This window comes from Musca domestica, unplaced genomic scaffold (genome assembly GCF_030504385.1).
Source record: "Musca domestica strain aabys unplaced genomic scaffold, Musca_domestica.polishedcontigs.V.1.1 16, whole genome shotgun sequence".
NCBI classification, from domain to species: Eukaryota; Metazoa; Arthropoda; class Insecta; order Diptera; family Muscidae; genus Musca; species Musca domestica.
The window spans coordinates 16,375,326-16,393,330 of NW_026712219.1; the positions used below are offsets into that span (position 1 = coordinate 16,375,326).

The 18,005-nt window shown below is 34.1% G+C and overlaps 1 protein-coding gene across 1 annotated transcript; it reads left to right on the forward strand.

Moving 5' to 3' along the window:
- The first annotated feature begins 5,561 nt into the window (after nt 1–5,561).
- Nucleotides 5,562–16,188, forward strand: LOC101891166 (estradiol 17-beta-dehydrogenase 11). Its single transcript, XM_005179040.4, has 5 exons — nt 5,562–5,863; nt 12,568–12,723; nt 15,316–15,492; nt 15,565–15,929; nt 15,992–16,188. Exons 1-5 carry the CDS (start codon nt 5,699–5,701, stop codon nt 16,134–16,136), a joined length of 1,008 nt encoding a protein of 335 aa, XP_005179097.1. The 5' UTR covers nt 5,562–5,698; the 3' UTR covers nt 16,137–16,188.
- Nucleotides 16,189–18,005: the final 1,817 nt, after the last annotated feature.

Here is an 18,005-nt window from a genome sequence, read left to right on the forward strand (position 1 = left end):
TCGTTCAGCTGAAGGATGAAACTAATTACCTTTCAGACAGATACGAGCAAAGTGTTAGCATTCACGAAATAACCACTATTTAAAAAAACACATTAGATTGCGGACTTTATTTAGTCAAGTATTAGGCGTTTAGTTTACAACTAAAGCGAAATCATAAATTATTACAGCAATTATAACAAATAGAACTCGGTCAATTGAACTGAGCAAAGTTTTGTTTTAATTTGAAAATAAATGAGATTTGAACTTTGCTTACTGAATTACATAGATAGGCGGACGGACGAGCGGACGGACATGTATAAATCGATTTAGAATGTGACTTCTGCATCTATTGGAAATTATTTTATGAGTTATCATTATTGTAATTATTTTTAAGGCCCTGGTGAACTTTGAAGGTTACAGATTACCTGTCGGGCCCCCTTATGGCAAAACTGACTCCACGTCTTCCTGCGTTGTTCGGCTTAGCTCTAATAGACATATTGCTCCATGGAGACACATATCAATCAACGCCTAGACAAGATACCTTCGGCTATACTATTTGTGGAAAGGGGTAAAAGTGTGAAGCAAAAACAAAAATAAAGTGTAAACCAGCAAAGAAAGTCTTAAAGTCGGGCGGGGCCGACTTAATGATACCCTACACCACTTTGCATATTTAGTGTAGCTTCACATAACAAATAAAAGTTTTTATGGGAAATTTGTGAGAATTAAATCATACCAACTACGATTATAGTTATAATTTAAAGTCCGAAGGCACAAATATATGAGAGGAATATCCTCCTCTGAATCGATTTCTACTAAATATGCGCCTTATGCGCCTTATATGTGCCTTTACAATTCGGGCTTGTATTACCAATTTGGTGCGCAATTAACTTCAAATCGGATAAAAATATATATGGGAGCTATATCCAAATTCTAACCGGTCTCGATAAAATTCGGCAATGTATTTCTGAGCTGTTTTTGATATATTTCCCAGAATATCGTTACTAAGGAGTGCATAATGCGACTGGGCAGGACAAATTCAACAAATCGAATGAACAATATATATGGGAGCTATAGCTATATTTGAATCGATTTCGATAAAATTTGACATACTTATTTTCAGGCCTAATCTAGTCATATGTGCAGAATTCCATTATATTTGGGCTAATATTACACGTTTGGTGCACAATAAAAAGCAAATCGGTCGAAGATATATATGGGAGCAGTATCTACATTTTGACCGATTATCTTCAATTTCAATAGGGTTTGTCCTTGGGCCAACAAAATTTTTTTGCAAAATTTCATCTGGATCGGACAATAAATGCGAACTGTTCTGCATAAATCGACTCAGAATGTGATTCTATGTAGACCGTCAAAAGGAACTATGGATCTATCTCGTTTCCTTTTGACTGTTACACAAATACACTATACTCTGGCCACCTTGCGGTGTGGGGTATAAAAAGCGAGGTACAGTTATATGGGGGTTATATGAAGACTTGGTCCTGCATAAGTAATTTTCTGTCATAGGCTATAGTATCGATTCCGAACTTCAAATACGAAATATGAAGCAATTCCGGTGAATAATGTAGCCAATATCATCAAAATGCCGAATACAGAATACAGACATATCCGCGCAAATATATGGAAAAATTTTAAAATATCGAATATCAGGAGGTACGGTCATATGAAGGATATAGTAAAGCGTAAAACCAATGTTCTGCTACAAGAGAGACAACCCGTTACAAATTTTTAATATCAAATTTGGAATAATTGCGTGGAAAAATGTGGCAAAAATAATTAAAATACCGAATATCGGAAAGAGGCAGAATGGGGGCTATATCCAAAAACGTGGACCGATATATCTTATTTTTAGTACCAACCATCCAAGATACAAGACGAACTATTGTGCCAAATTTTAAAACTCTATGTCAAATATTTTGTATTGTGATTACAATAAACAAACAGAGGGACAGACATACCTACAGACAGACGGACATCGTCGAATCAACATAGAATTTTATGCTTATCATGAAATATATTTTTTATATGTTCTACGACGAATATGTAGAGATATTACAAATGGAATGATAAATTCAATATACCTTCCTTTCCATGGTGGAGGGGTCTATGAGGAAAATTTAATTTAATATTCCCTCCTTTCCCAGTTGGGGGGTATAACAACTGTGACCCTTGATTTGTAGACTGAAATTGCTAATTTAAAATTAAATAAAAATAGTTTCATTATAGAAATTATTAATTATAATTTTATGACCGATGATCATTGATCTTAATTTCAAGCCTGTTTCCCTTGAAGAAAAATACGTATTTACATTAACTAAACATTCGCCGTGTAACTAAAGGGTGTCACAAATATAATGCAAATTTTAATTTTTTTATAAAACACAAAAACAAAAAGAATACAAAATTGTTAAACTCTATAATATCGTAAAGTGGATAGAATGAGGTTATGTATGGAACAAGATATCGCAAAGATGGTGCTGCGGCTTTGCTGGCACACATGTGATCTTTATAGACATTTTCAATGACCGTTTTGCATAAATGCTGCGGTATCTCATTAATGAAGTGTCCAATTTCAAATTTTAAGGCTTGAGTCGTCGTCGGCTTAAAAACCATAGACTTCACAAATTCCCAAAGAAAAAAAAAACTAACGGTGTTAAATCGTACGATCTGAGTGTCCAAATCTGGTCTCCAAAACGTGAAAAAACATGACCGGGAAATGCCGGATGTAGCAATAGAATTATTTCTCTGATTGTATGACTTGCATCGCTGACTTAATGAAACCACATGCCCTCCGTATTCAGTTCTTCGATTCTAGGCAAAAAAAAAAAAAAAAAAAGATTATCATTTCTCGTACCTATTTACGATTTCACTATTATGTTCTAGTTGGGACACCCTTTATAACATACGATAAATGGATACGGAATCGCTAGGCAAATTTGGTCACCTTGTAATAATAGATTAATAGATAGTTTTTACTTCAAGACTTCTATTTCTTAATTTCAAGTGATAAATTGAACGAATAATTTCAATACACACCGAAAATAGGTACCCTACATATGAAAGATTCATACAATTGAACAAAATTTTACTTTTCTCTCCAATAAATTTCTAACAAGTAACAAAGCAGCTAAGTTTAGCTGGGCCGAAGTTTTAATACCCTCCTCCATTTGGATGGAACTTTAATAATTTCAAAAATATTCGGGCGGGGCCGACTTTGTGATACTCTAAATCACTTTGCTAATTTAGTAGAGCTTCACATAACAATTAAAATTTTTTATGGGAGAATTCAATCATACACGCTATGATTATAATTATAATTTAAAGTTCGAAAGACTAAATATGCCGAAGCATTTGTATCTTTTAAATTCGGACTTGTATTGGCCATTTGGTGCACAATTAATTTGAAATCAGATAAAGATATATATGAAAACTATATCCAAATCGGAACCGATCTCGATAAAATTTAGCAAATACAGTTCTGATATATTTCCCTGTGGGTAACGTGGGTAACAAATACAACAAATCGGATGAACAGTATATATGGGAGCTATAGCTATATCTGAACCGATCTTCATCAAATTTGACATACTAGATTCTAGACTCAATTCGGCCGTAAGTGCCAAATTTCATCCCATTTTGGCAAACATTAGAGTTTTGGTGCACAATAAAAGGTAAATCAGACGAAGTTATATGTGGAAGCTATATCCAAATCGGAAACGATCTCGATAAAGTTTAGCAAAGGTATTTCTGAGTTGTATTTGATATATTTCCCCAAATATTGTGGTTACATGTTGCATATTACGGCTGCGGAGGACAAAAATAACAAATCGGATGAACAATATATATTGGAGCTGTAGCTATATCTGAACCGATTTCGATCAAATTTGGCATACTTATTTTCAGGCTTAATTTGGTTGTATGTGCAAAATTCCATACTATTCGGACTGATATTACACGTTTGGTGCACAATAAAAAGCAAATCGGACGAAGATATATATGGGAGCTATATCTAAATTTCGACCGATTATCTCCAATTTCAATAGGGTTCGTCCTTGAGCCAAATAAATGATTTGTGCACAATTTCATCTGGACCTATATAGATAATTCTTTTCCAAGGAATAAAGTACCCACAAGGAACTCCTTGTGTGGATTTTCAGACAATTCCGTTAAAAAATGTGGCTAAAATCATCAATATACCGAATATCGGATGTACCGTTATATGGGGGATATACGATATCGTGGACCTATATAGATAATTCTCTTTCAGGGGGTAAAGTACTCCGAAAGGACTCCTTGTGAGGAATTTCAGACAATTCCATTAAAAAATGTGGCTAAAATAAAAAATACCGAATACCGGGGGGTACCGTTATATGGGGCCTATACGATATCGTGGACTGATATAGCCCATCCTCGAACTTGACCTGCCTGCAGACAAAAGACAGATCTATGCCAAAATTCCTATCTTAATTCGTTTGGACTGTAGCGTGATTACAACAGACAGACGGACGGACGGACGATTTAGCAAATAGCAAATGGTACCAAATATAGTGCTTTTTAGTACTTTTCATACATTTTTAGTTCGAATTTAAAAAAAAAAAAACCGGTAAAGAAAGTCTTAAAGTCGGGCGGGGCCGACTTTATGATACCCTGCACCACTTTGCTAATTTAGTAGAGCTCCGCATAACAATTAAAAGTTTTTATGGGAGAATTTAATCATACACGCTATGATTATAATTATAATTTAAAGTTCAAAGGATCAATGACAAAGCATTTGTGTCTTTTAAATTCGTTTGGACTGTAGCGTGATTACAACAGACAGACGGACGGACGGACGTGGCTAAATCGTCTTAGAATTTTACGCTGATCAAGAATATATTTATATATATTTTGTTGGGTCTTAAATGATATTTTGGATGAGTTACAAACGGAATGACGAACTTAATATACTCTCCATACTATGTATGGTGAAGGGTATAAAAATATTGAAAACAAAATTATCGGAAAAAATTAGCACAAACCGCATTCAAATCAGTACAACCCACATTTTTTTCGAAATTCGAAAATTTTTCGAAATTTTGTTTTCGAAAATTTTTTTGAAAAAAATATTTTTTTCTTTATTACCGCGCAACTCTCCCTCTCTGAAATTTGAAAATAGCAATTCTTATTTTCAATATTCTACCTTTTGAAATTTACATAGAAAATTCAATCTCAGTCACTGCGACGCATCAGAAAAAACGATAAACTAAACTTTAATTATATTCTAATTTATTACAACAACAACTACTTTACCTCAACACGTGTAAGCCGATAGCGTTAGGAACATGCTTGTAAGTCCGATAGCTTGTTCATTAACATAAAAAGAGATATCAGTTCGACTTGAATTCAAAGCTTCAAATTAAGAGAACAAAATCTCATTTCGTTATCAATGTTCTATTTTAAAACGTTTATATTATTGTTATTATCAAAAGCGTGTCTCCCCAATAGTGCATCGAAGCATTTGAGCTGGCTTCTCGTTGACCGCCTCACCAAGGTTTATAAATAGAAGCAATGCTGCGATTCGACTTTTAATATTGTCTATACATTACATTCAAACAGATCAAACTATTAGACAAGTTATCAACAACAATAAAAAAACGCACACAATTTTGAACTCTAAACGGAGATTATAAAAACAAATAAAAGCAATAAAACAATAACAACAATGATTAGCAACAATTGGATTTTTAGCTTTTTTATAAATCAATTGCCTTTGATAGCCCTGCTTGCGGTATATCCAGCGATTATTGTGGTATCCGTGGTCTATAAAGTGGTGAAATGGTTACGACCCAAGACACCAAGTGTTTCGCTGAGCAATGAAGTGGCAGTGGTAATGAAAATGTTAAAAAATTTTAAATTAAAAAAAAAAAAAAAAAATAAATTACTAATTAATTTTTGTGAAAAATATAGTTCATAAACTAAAATAGTGTCACACATTAGAAAAAAATAATTTTGAAAAAATAATGTGATACTTATGGATTGAAATTTGAACTTCTGAATTAAGAAGAATTTTTCACAAAAATTATTAAAACTGCATTGACATTTATTTGCAAAAGGCTCATCAGATATCAGTGCTAAATTTCTATGCAAAATTTAACATGGTTCAAAATATTTAAGTGCTTCATCAGCTCAATATACTATTTTGTTGATATATGTCAATCTCTAAGTAAAAAAGCTGTAACTCCTAATAATACTTATGTGCATGCATTTTATATTAAACAATATGCGTTACATAATAACATGTAAATAATATAGTGATAATGGTACTCAAAATAGTAAGTGAGGCTATATTTCCAGTATATCCACCAAGTAAAGCCATAACCAAAAATGTATACCTCAGATGCTGGGAAGTGAACACCCCACATACTGTGGCCTATTTCAATGTTTTATGACAAAAATTCCAAAAATTATTTTTATGTATCAGGCCTCAATATTCGAACAAATTTCATTTTAAATTGAAAATACCAGTGAAGTTGGGTGAAGAATGCAGATGAAGCTTTCGAAAGCCCATGAAAATGGCATAGAAAAACCAGTGAATAAAAATGAAAAGTCTGGTGGGCCGTTTATATAATACATCCTTATAATATCCTTAAACTTTTATTTCGGGAATTTATGTGCCGTACCTACTATGATCGTACCAGTTATAATTTGAAAACAAATGGATGTTATGTATGACAGGTATCAATTTGAACTAAATTTGAAGGAGTCAAATCTATATATATATAAAAGAAAGTTGTGTTAGTTACTACGCTTATAACTAAAGAACCGCTGGACTGGTTTTAACGATTCATACAAATTCGGAATTGTCTCCTGTCCGAAAAGGATAATATCGCGTAAAAATGTGATATATTAACATTTTCATTTTGACTTTTGAAATGTACTATAGTAATGTTTTATTTTACATGATTTTTTTCCATTTTGACTTACTTTTTATACCCTACAACACTATGTGTTGGGGGTATTATAAGTTTGATTGGGCCAAAAATTATGTAACACCTCGAAATATTTCCCACATAGGAAAGTATATATGGATGTTCCTATCTCGCCGAGCTGAGTCGATCTAGCTATGTATGTCCATCCGTCCGTCTGTCCACGTTAATTTGTAATCACTCTACAGGTCGCAATTATGGCCCGATCTTCACGAAATTTAGAATGGAGGTGGGGTTAAGGTCAGAATAGAATCCTATTTCTTTTGGAGAAGATCGCATAATATTTAGGGGTTGAAATGGACCAAAAACTGAAAAATTCCTGCTTTTGCAGTTGCTCTACCGGTCGCAATTATAGACCAATCAAAGCGGAAATTAGCATGGGGCTAGAGCTTAGGGCTGGGCAGAAGCCTTCCAATTTTGATGGTCATCGGGTAATATTTAGCGGGTAAAATAGACCATATCTTTTGTGTTGAAAAAATTCAAAAATTTTCATTAAACCGTGAATATTTTTAATCCCGGCGAAATCACAAATAGACGAACAGGTCAATTCTGACCGTTACGTAGATATAGCGAAATATATACAATTTGTATATACAAAGGAAGGGGATGTTAGCTAGAATGCTTATATCTCAAGAATGGCTGGACGATTTTGACAAACTTTCTCAGTTCAGAATGCCCTCCTGGCATAAAAGAATAAAATCTATTAAAATCGCATGAAAAGATGCATGTTATGTTGTTTATGTAGATTTTCTGGTATTTTGTGACATATTTTTATTTTTTCATATTTTTTATCGCATGCGATTTTTTCATTTTGACTTATAATATTGAAGTGTACATTTTGTTATATTTTTTCTCCTTACAACACAGGCTTGGGTTATTGTATACAGATTGAAATTATCTTTCGATCCTCACGAAAATTTCACAAGGGTAGGGTTAGGCTCAGAAGGGCTAGACCTATTGTTTTCAAAGATGTCCGCAATATATTTAGGGGTTGAAATGGATCAACAATAAAAATGTTCCTGATTTTGCAGCCGTTATAAAGGTCACAAATAGAAACCAAAGGACACGAAATCTGGCATGAAATTAGAGTTTAGGACAACGTGTAGTATCGACCACTACTTTTGCGTGAAAAAAATACCAACATTTCCATTCTATCGACACGCAGAAAAAAACTTGCATGCGAAATCAAAAATACACAAAAGGCGAACTTCTGGCGTCTAACCCTGATTTCGTTGAAGAATATAGGCAAATATCCTTTAGCCTTTGCTTACTTGTTTCTAATGTACATTTGTACTGTTTATTTTATATTTATTTTATATTTTATTTTTGAATTCGAATATTAATACCAATTTATTTAATTGACTTGATTTCTTGAGAACTGTAATTGACGGCGGGTTACATGGAAGTAGCACCGAATTTTTCACTAAATACATTTTTTTTGCGAAATACGATGTTAACTCCAGGGCCTATAACGCGGTTCAGCTGGAAGATACGAACAAATTTAAACAAACAAAAATGACCGAAAAAGCCTAATGGGGTTCATTTTAAAGGGTGAACCTACTTCTTTCATGTGACAATAATCCGTACAACGAGAGCTCAAAATGCAAAATAGTAGAACGAATGGGACTTTTAGTAAGATTTCTATCCTTACAAAAATTCTTCCCAACGGACGGATAAGGGTACAACCTGATTTCATATTTATATAACCGTTGTATGATTAAAGCTATTTTTGGAGTCTTGGCCACTTTTTTCATTGTTTGGCCCTTATTTGGCATCTTTGTTTCTAAGGAGAACTTCTTCGCATAAAATTTGAAATTTTCAGAGTAGGGCCGATATTGGTCTTGACCACATTCACATAGGAATTTATTTAAGTAAAGTCCCCACATTGGAGTATCCCCAAGTCCACTTTCAGATCTAATGTGGGGTCAGAAAAGAAAATTTTGTATTCTACTGAATTTGTAACCCCCAAGAGAATATTGGTTGGGAACGTAGATTTGGGATGTACATCTATATGAAATAAATTATGAAAACATGAACAAATTACAAATATAAGAAAGTAGCACGGGACCGAATATTTGTTGAATCGTCATTGAATTATACCAAGTTGAAAAATGTGGACTTTATGGGATCTCCAACTTACAATTTAAATGACAAATAAAATTAATTCCCATCTTACGGTAATGGGTGTAAAATCGTAGTTATATTTGACTATTCTGAAATCATCCTGCCCTCAATTATGAGGTGGATAAAACTATTTTTACTTATGTTGCATGCTATGTTGTTCTGCTATATTTTTGATTTGGCCTCTATTTGTCATCTTGGATTATAAGGGGTAGAAGAAAGTTTTCAATGTAGGTCGAAGTTCCGGAGTAGTGCCCATATAAAGGTACCTCCTGATTTTATTTATATTTCAAAGGATTTGACCAAAAATGTGTATTTGGGGGTGAAAATCTTACACAAAAATTTCAAAATATCTACAAATTTTAGAATTTTCTTCATGTAATAGTACCCCCTCAAGTCCACCTTTTGGCGGACAAACAGGCCGACATGGTTGGGGGGACTTATGAGGACTCTAATGCACAATCTGAGGTGCTAATGGCTTTAAAAAAAGTTATTAACTTTGGCTATTCTTAAATCATTCAGCCCTCAAATATGAGGTGTACAAAATATAGTAAATTCCAAATTTCTGCTCCTTTGACTGGAAAATTTTGCTACGATTTTTACCATACAAAAAATTAATTTGATCCCTTACACGGGGATAAGTTTGATATATACTTTTTAATAGATTTGTATAGCACATCCACACATTTAAAGCCCACAGTTTAAATATTGAAGCCCACGGATTAAATATGGGTACAGGCATTTTAAAACACTTTTTATCGACCAGTACGTGAACACTTATATCAGTCATATCTGTAAATAATTATGATTTGACAAATATGCATAATAGACAAAAACTACGGGCCGGCAACGTGGACCGGGCCAGGTAGTTTACTATAATTGTACAAAATTTTACTGCAAAAGAGTACATATCGGAGATATAATCTGAATAATCTTAATCTGAACCGATTTTCATCAAATTTGTCGTATTTGCTTCTAGGCTAAATTCGGTCGAATGCGCCAAAATCCAACCCATTTGGACTGATATCACACATTTGGTGCACAATAAACGTGAAATCGGATGATGATATATATCTGGATGCTTTATCCAAGTATGGATCGATCTCGGCAATTTGTATTTATAGGCTGTAACATATGGGGGCTAAAGCTATATCTGAACTGGTTTTGACACACGTTCTTCCATTTTGAATTCGGCCATATGTGCCAAAATCGGGCGTATGGTGTGCAGACGAGTTATGAGACTGGCTTAATTGAAATTCGTGCTTAAACGTTACAAAAAGTACTAAAACGCACTAAAAATTTAATACCTTGTATTGGACAAACTAAATGAGCTGGAATGCTGAAATTTGGAACGAGAGGCACCGATGGAGTGCAGGTTATATTGGGTATGAGAATCGAGGTTGGAAAGTAAGTTGGATATATGAAAGTGGTTTCGGTACTAAATGTGAGAACTGTACTAAATTTGGAACAGTTTGGTTTAAGGTGAATGCAGATGAAGCCATCGAAAGCCCATAAAAATGCCATAGAAAAAATAGTGAAATAAATTTGAAATCGACCCATCCTATACTCAGAAGCACATTTAGAAGAACTACCCGCAACAAAAAACGTTTATTTTGGGAATTTATGTGCCGTACCTACCATGATCGTACCAGTTATAATTTGAAATCAAATGGAGGTTATTTATGACAGGTATCAATTTGAACTAAATTTGAAGGAGGAAAATTTACTATAACTGTACCAGATTTCACTGTAAAAGAGTGCATATCGGAGATATATAACTTAATCTGAACAGATTTTCATCGAATTTGTCGTACTTGCTTCTAGGGTAAATTCGGTCGAATGCCCCAAAATCCATCTTATTTGGACTGATATCACACATTTGGTGCACAATCAACGTGAAATCGGATGAAGACATATATGGAGACTATATCCAAATATGGACCGACTTCGGCAATTTGGCAGATGTAATTATATGTAGGCTGCAATATATGGGGGCTATAGCCATATCTATATCCAGATTGAATTCGGCCATATGTGTCAAAATCGGTCGTATGGTGCGTAGACGTATTATGAGACTGGCTTACTAAAATGGTACAAAATGGTACAAAATGTACTACAAATTTAATACTTTGTATTGGACAAACGGAATGAGCTGGAATTCTGAAATTTGGAACGAGAGGCACTGAAGGAGTGAAGGATCAGTGTACGAAATTGTTTTTTAAAGCTCTAACTTTAAAGATACAAAAAGTTCTAAAATGGTACCAAACTTCCAAAATGATAATACCAAATGGTATATGTGAACGAATTGAGCTAAAAACTTGAAATCTGGTGTGAGAATAGAGGTGGAAAAGTAAATTTGATATTTGAAGGTGGTTTTGGAAATGTGTACGAAATGTGCGAACTGTACCAAATGGTACTAAATTTGGAACAGTCAGGTTTAGGGTGATGAAGCTGGAATTTTGAAAATTTTTATTCGTGGTTTGGAAATGTGTATGTCAAGTGCACGAGTACAATTTGGTATTGGGCTAACAGACAGTGTTTGAATTATGAAATTTGATATTAGGGTCGCTGTTCATGTGTAGTCTGGGCATATGGCGGTGGTTTCGGATATGTAAAGTAAAGTAGTAAAAGTACTAAATTTAATATTTGGTGATGGAATAGAACAAAAAAATTGATATAGACGTCACTGTTGGAGTCCGGGGTTAAGATATGAGGGTGATTTAAAAATGCGTCCTATATGTACGAAAAGTACTAAATGGCACTATATCTGGTATTGAGTGAAGTGATAGGTCTGGAATCCTCAAAGTTGATATTGAAATTTCTGTTGATATCTGGAATTAAGATATGGAGGAGGTTTTAAAAATGTGTACTATAATTGTAGGAAAAGTAGTAAATAGTACTAAATTTGGTATTTAGTGAAGGGGTAGGCTGGAATCCTTAAATTTAATTAACTTTGAGCTATTTTTCGCAAGTTTTAATAAAGAGCAGTTGTTTAAGAAATGAGTCATGTCGGTTAATTTTTGGTAAAGCCTCTATGTAAATGTAAATTTCAACATGAAGTATTTTTTACGTTCTTGAATTTTTTTTTTTTTTTTTGTAAAATTTTGAAGCTCAACAATGTCGTCGAAGATTCTAGGTGACATTACATTCAATAAATCTCAGTAAAAAATCGGGAAAATTAAAAAAAAAATGAAGTCCATCCATTAAAAAAAAATAAAAACAATAAGAAAATAACATGTACTTAATTTCGACGTTAGAAAATACAAAGAACCGAGTCATATCTTCCTCTTTTGCTCATCGCTATAGTAATTTTTTGGAATATAGACAACATTTAGAAGTAACAAAAATTAGAATATTTCCATTTTTAAATTACTTTCATTTTTGTTTGACTAATTTCTTAAGCCGGAGCTAAGATACATTTGTAAATTTTGTTTATATTTTTAATTTATGTTAATCACTGTTTTGTTTTCTATTTTTCTATCAGATAACAGGTTCTGCCAGAGGTTTGGGTCGAGAAATAGCCATTGATTTGGCCAAACGCGGCTGTCGCATTGCCATCGTTGATATTCAGCAGACGCTGGCCGAAGAAACAGCTGAGCACATAGCGGAAACGTACAATGTTAAGACTAAAGCGTACAAGGTAATTTGCCAAATCTTTGTTTGTATATTTGTTGTAATTACGTTGAGATTTTACGGATAGAAGACCGTTTGAGGGGATTTTTGTGTCTGAAGAAGGTCAGTCATCTAAAGAGAGACCGTTTAAATGAATTCTCTATAAAAAGGGTTCCTATTTGTTGAAGACATTTAAGATATTCTATGTCACTAGAAGAGAAGAAAAGAGAAAAGAAAAGTAGAGAAGATAAGAGGGCTGAAAAAGAAGAAGTCTTCTGGCTTTGCAAAACTATTCTGCCTATAGAAGACCTTGAAACTATTTTTCGAATTTTCCATTTTGATCACTGATTCATCACCCAGGTGAAACGGCAGAAGCTTAAATCTTGAATACTTCCATATGGGTCAATGTACTTTTGTAGAGGTGAGATAAGTTTTTCTTTTTGGAAATGTGAACTATTAGTGTACTAAAAAGTACTAAAAAAGTAATATATTTTATTCAGCAAAGGGATAGAGTTAGATTTGTTCAATATGGAATAAGGCTCGCTGATGAGAAATTTTGGTATTAGGATCTCTTTTTGAGCAGTGGGGTTGGTATATGGAAATGGAGTTGAAAATATGTACTAAATAAGTACGAAAAGTACCAAATGGTATTAAATGTTGTATTTGGTAAAGAAATAAAGCTAGAATTTTGAAATATGGAATGAACGTTGCTGATAGGTGTTGGATAGATTTACAAAACTTTTTTTATTTTGGAAATTCGAGGAGATTCAAATTTGCTACCATTTGGTAGAATATGGACGAAAAGAGCAAAAATCTCTTCATTTAATATAAGAAAAAGTACGAAAAGTACTTAATAGAACTACAATTCTGAAATTGGGAATGAGAATCACTGATGTGACAAAGGGTAGATGTCCCAAAGGGTTTTGTTGGAAATTCGAAGTGCGAGTACACTAAAGGACTGAAAAGCACTACATTTAGTATTATGTGAAGGAATATACCTTAAAAGTATCTTATGTACATTGAAGGCTTTGAAAAGGGCTGTCTATAGAAGACCCTCTCTAAAAATTTTTAAAGATTTTATTTTTTTTTTTTTAGATACAGAAAATCCTCATAAAAGTCCTTCATCTGCCAAAGACGTTGCAAATGACTTCTGGAAAAAAGAACATCAAAAATGTTTATGTATGTAGAAGACTTTGGAAAGGTCATCTGAATAAAGATGGTCTTCCAAAGGTCTTTAGGCTATAGAAGGTCTGTAGAAGAACCTCAGAAACTCCTCTATACATAGAAGACCTTAAAAAGTTCATCTCGGTTCTCTGCTGTAAAAAGTCTCCTGCCTTTAGAACGCAAAACGCTTTTTGACTATAAAAGACCCTTTAAAACTCTTCTGTCTACAAAAGAATTTGAGAAGAGCCTCAAAAGTCCTTCTTTCAAAAAAAAAAAAAAACAAAAAAAAATCTTCTGTCTATAGAAGAAGAGTTTCAAAGGTCCTTCTGAATGTAAAATACCTTCGTAAGGTCCTCTGCCTCTATAAGATCTTCAAAAAGCTTTCTGAGCATAGAAGACCTAAAAGGTCCTTTATCTATCAAATACCTTTAATATTTCTATCGACTATCTCAAAAAATTATTCTGTCTATAGAAGATCCTTAAAAAGTCTTCTGTCTATAGAAGACCCTCAAAATGTCTTTTGTTTTAAAAAGAGTCGCAAAGGTCCTTCTGACTATAAAGGACCTTCGTAAGGTCCTCTGTCTATATAAGATCTACAAAAAGGCTAAGACCTAAAAAGTCCTCTGTCTATAAAATACCTTCAATATTTCATTGAATACCCTCAAAAGATCTTCTGACTATAGAAGATCCTCGAAAGATCCTTTGTGTATAGAATATCTTGAAAAGCTCTTCTGTCTACAGAAGATCCTGAAAGTTCTTTTGGATAAAGAAGACCCTCAAAATGTCTTCTGTCTATAAAAGAACCTCAAGAGACCTTTTGACTATAAAAATAAACCTTCGGAAGTTCCTCTGTCTACAGGCGACCTCCAAAAAGACTTCTAACTACTTTTTACCTGAAAGACTTTTAACCCTGAAAGATCTTTTGAAAGGTTTTCTGTTTATAGAAAATATTCTTCTCTCAGGAGAAGACCTTGGAAAGGTTTTCTGTTTAGAAAAAATCTTCTATCAGTAGAAGAGCTTTATTTGGTCTTCGGTCCACAGAAGACTTCAGTCCACAGAAGACTTACTCTCTGTGGAATAATTCGAGAAGGTCTTCAGCCCATGGAAGTTCTTTGGAGGGGTCTCCATTGAGTCTACAGTGCCCAGAAGACCTACAATAAGTCCTTTCTCCATCGAAGCCCTTCAAAAGGTATTTACTCTCTCTCTCTCTCTCTCTAGAATAACTCGAAATGGGCTCTATTCCATGGAAGTCCTTTAGAGGGGTCTTCGATCTTTAGAAAGTTTTCGAAAGATCTCCTGTTCCTAGTTGACAATTATTCATCTGTTTAAGAAATCCATTGCCCGTAGATCTTTATCTTCCAAAAATCTTTTATCTCTAAAAAATCTCCCGAAAGAGTTATGATTTCTGAATTTTCATAAACCAATTTTTTCTAATATTTTCATTCTTCAATCTCAGGTTGATGTCTCCGATCACAAACAAATTGCAGAGTTAAAAGACAAAGTCACCTCCGATTTGGGTGATACAACAATTCTGGTGAATAATGCCGCGATATTATTCTTTTCCACCGCTTACCAGCCACCACTGGAGGAAGTAAAGCGCATGATTAATGTTAATCTTGCGTCCGTGTGTTATGTAAGTCAATATAGCCGAAAGCAATAATTCAATTCAAATTCCAAAACCTAATTTATTCCTTTCCTTTTCCAGACAACCGAAATATTTCTACCCAAAATGAAGGAACTTAATCGTGGTCACGTTGTTAACATTGCATCGGCCTCTGCCCTCTTGGCTTTTCCCAACATGAGCGTGTATGCCGCCACCAAAGCGGGCGTACGTCATCTAACATGGATGTTACGTTCGGAGCTTGCGCTACTTGGTCATAATATTACGGCCACCACCGTGATGCCAACATTTTTGAACACCAATAAGTGTGTGGAGGAACTGATTAAAATGAATGGTATTCAAGGTGCGCCGGGTTCTAATGTGGCTCGTCGCATTGTCGAGGGTATGTTGGCCGGCGAAGATGAGCTCGTAATACCCGGTTCCGTAAAATATATGTATAAACTATTGGAGTGAGTACAAAATTGAAGGGGAATTTAAATATATTGCTTTATTAAATTATTGTTTTTTTTAGAGTGCTACCAACCTATATAAAGGAGCGTTTTCTCATGCTGATTATCGGCAACAATTTTCAGCGCTACATCAAATCCAGCCAGGTTAGCAAACTTCTGCAGGAAGGCACAATCAAATGTGATTCGAATAATAATGATAAATCATAATTTGTTGGTTGTTAAGTTTTATTTAAATAAATAATTGGAAAGATCTCTTTAATGAGCTGATGGCTTTTCTTCAGACTCCGCAATGTGGAATTTGTTGTTATTGTTGTGAAAACGCCTTTTGCAAATCTCTTGCAGTTCGTACCATTTTCTACTAAGATAGTTATGACTAGAAGTCAAATAATGAAGGTGTGATGAAATTAAATACAAATTAACCTCTTGTGTTCTAAATAGACCGATTGTTCTTTAACTTATCCATTTGCTACAGGTTGCTGGTTTGGTAAGTACGTACTTCCTATGACATGTCGGTGTGAAAATAAGATAGGTTGTTTTGTAAGTAGTTACCGGTACAAAAATATACTTCTCAAACTTGTTATTTTCAAATGAGATTTTTTGCTAGGTACGTACAGTTTTATCGAATTTAATATACGTATTATTATTTTACCCAAGTACATATATTATTTGGCAAAAATGGTACCAAAAATAGTACCCTTTTTATACCCTACATCACAAGGTGGTCAGGGTATTATGTCTTTGTGCATTTGTTTGTAACAGGCTTTTGATGATCTGCATAGAATCACATTCTAAATCGATTTACGCATGTCCATCCGTCCGTCTGTCCATGTATTTTTTAAACAAAGTACAGTTCGCATTTATTGCCCTATCCAGATGAAATTTTGCACAAATAATTTGTTCGGCCCATGGACGAACCCTATTGGAATTAGAGATAATCGGTCAAAATTTAGATATAGCTCCCATATAGATCTCCGTCCGATTTGCCTTTCTTGTGCACCAAACGTGTAATATTAGCCCGAATAGTATGGAATTTTGCACATACAACCAAATTATGCCTGAAAATAAGTGTGCCAAATTTGATCGAAATCGGTTCAGATATAGCTATAGCTCCCATATATATTGTTCATTCGATTTGTTATTTTTGTCCTTCGCAGCCGTAATATACTCTCTGTAACAACAATTGTTTGGGAAACTATTTCAAATACAGCTTAGATATACATTTGCTAAATTTTATCGAGATCGGTTCAGATTTGGATATAGCTTCCATACATAACTTCGTCCGATTTATTTTTGTACACCAAACGTCTAATATTTGTCCAAATGGGATGGAATTTGGCACTTACGGATGAATTGAGTCTAGAAGCTAGTATGTCAAATTTGGTGAAGATCGGTTCAGAAATATAGCTATAGCTCCCATATATATTGTTCATCCGATTTGTTATTTTTATCTTCCGCAGCCGTAATATGCACTCCGTAACAACAATATTCAGGGAAATATATGAAATACAGCTCAGAAATATCTTTGCCAAATTTTTTTCGATATCGGTTCCGATTTGGATGTTCGGCATATTTAGTCCTTTAAACTTTAAATTATAATTATAATCATAGCGTGTATGATTGAATTCTCCCATAAAAACTTATAATTGTTATGTGGAGCTCTACTAAATTAGCAAAGTGTTTTAGGGTATCATAAAGTCGGCCCCGCCCGACGTTAAGACTTTCTTTACTGGTTTTAAATTTCAAATTGTAGGTGGTACTTAATACGTTACTCATTTTATACCTTTAGCCATACGGCTACAGAAATGTGCCTCATCGAAAAACGGCTTCAAAACATAGATCTCTTTGGACCAAATCCATTTCAGGACATTTGGAGTCGATCTAAGGGTGTCCGTCTATCTATCTGTCTGGTGCGCATAGTGACCCAGGAATAGAGTATCCGATTCGGTCCCAATTTGGTACATCGTAATATTATTGCCAAACTTAAATCGAGTTTAGAGATGGACAACATTGGTCCACTCCTTCTGGTACCTCTCCCATAAAAGGTCAAAATTTTCAAGGAAAATAATATACCTCATA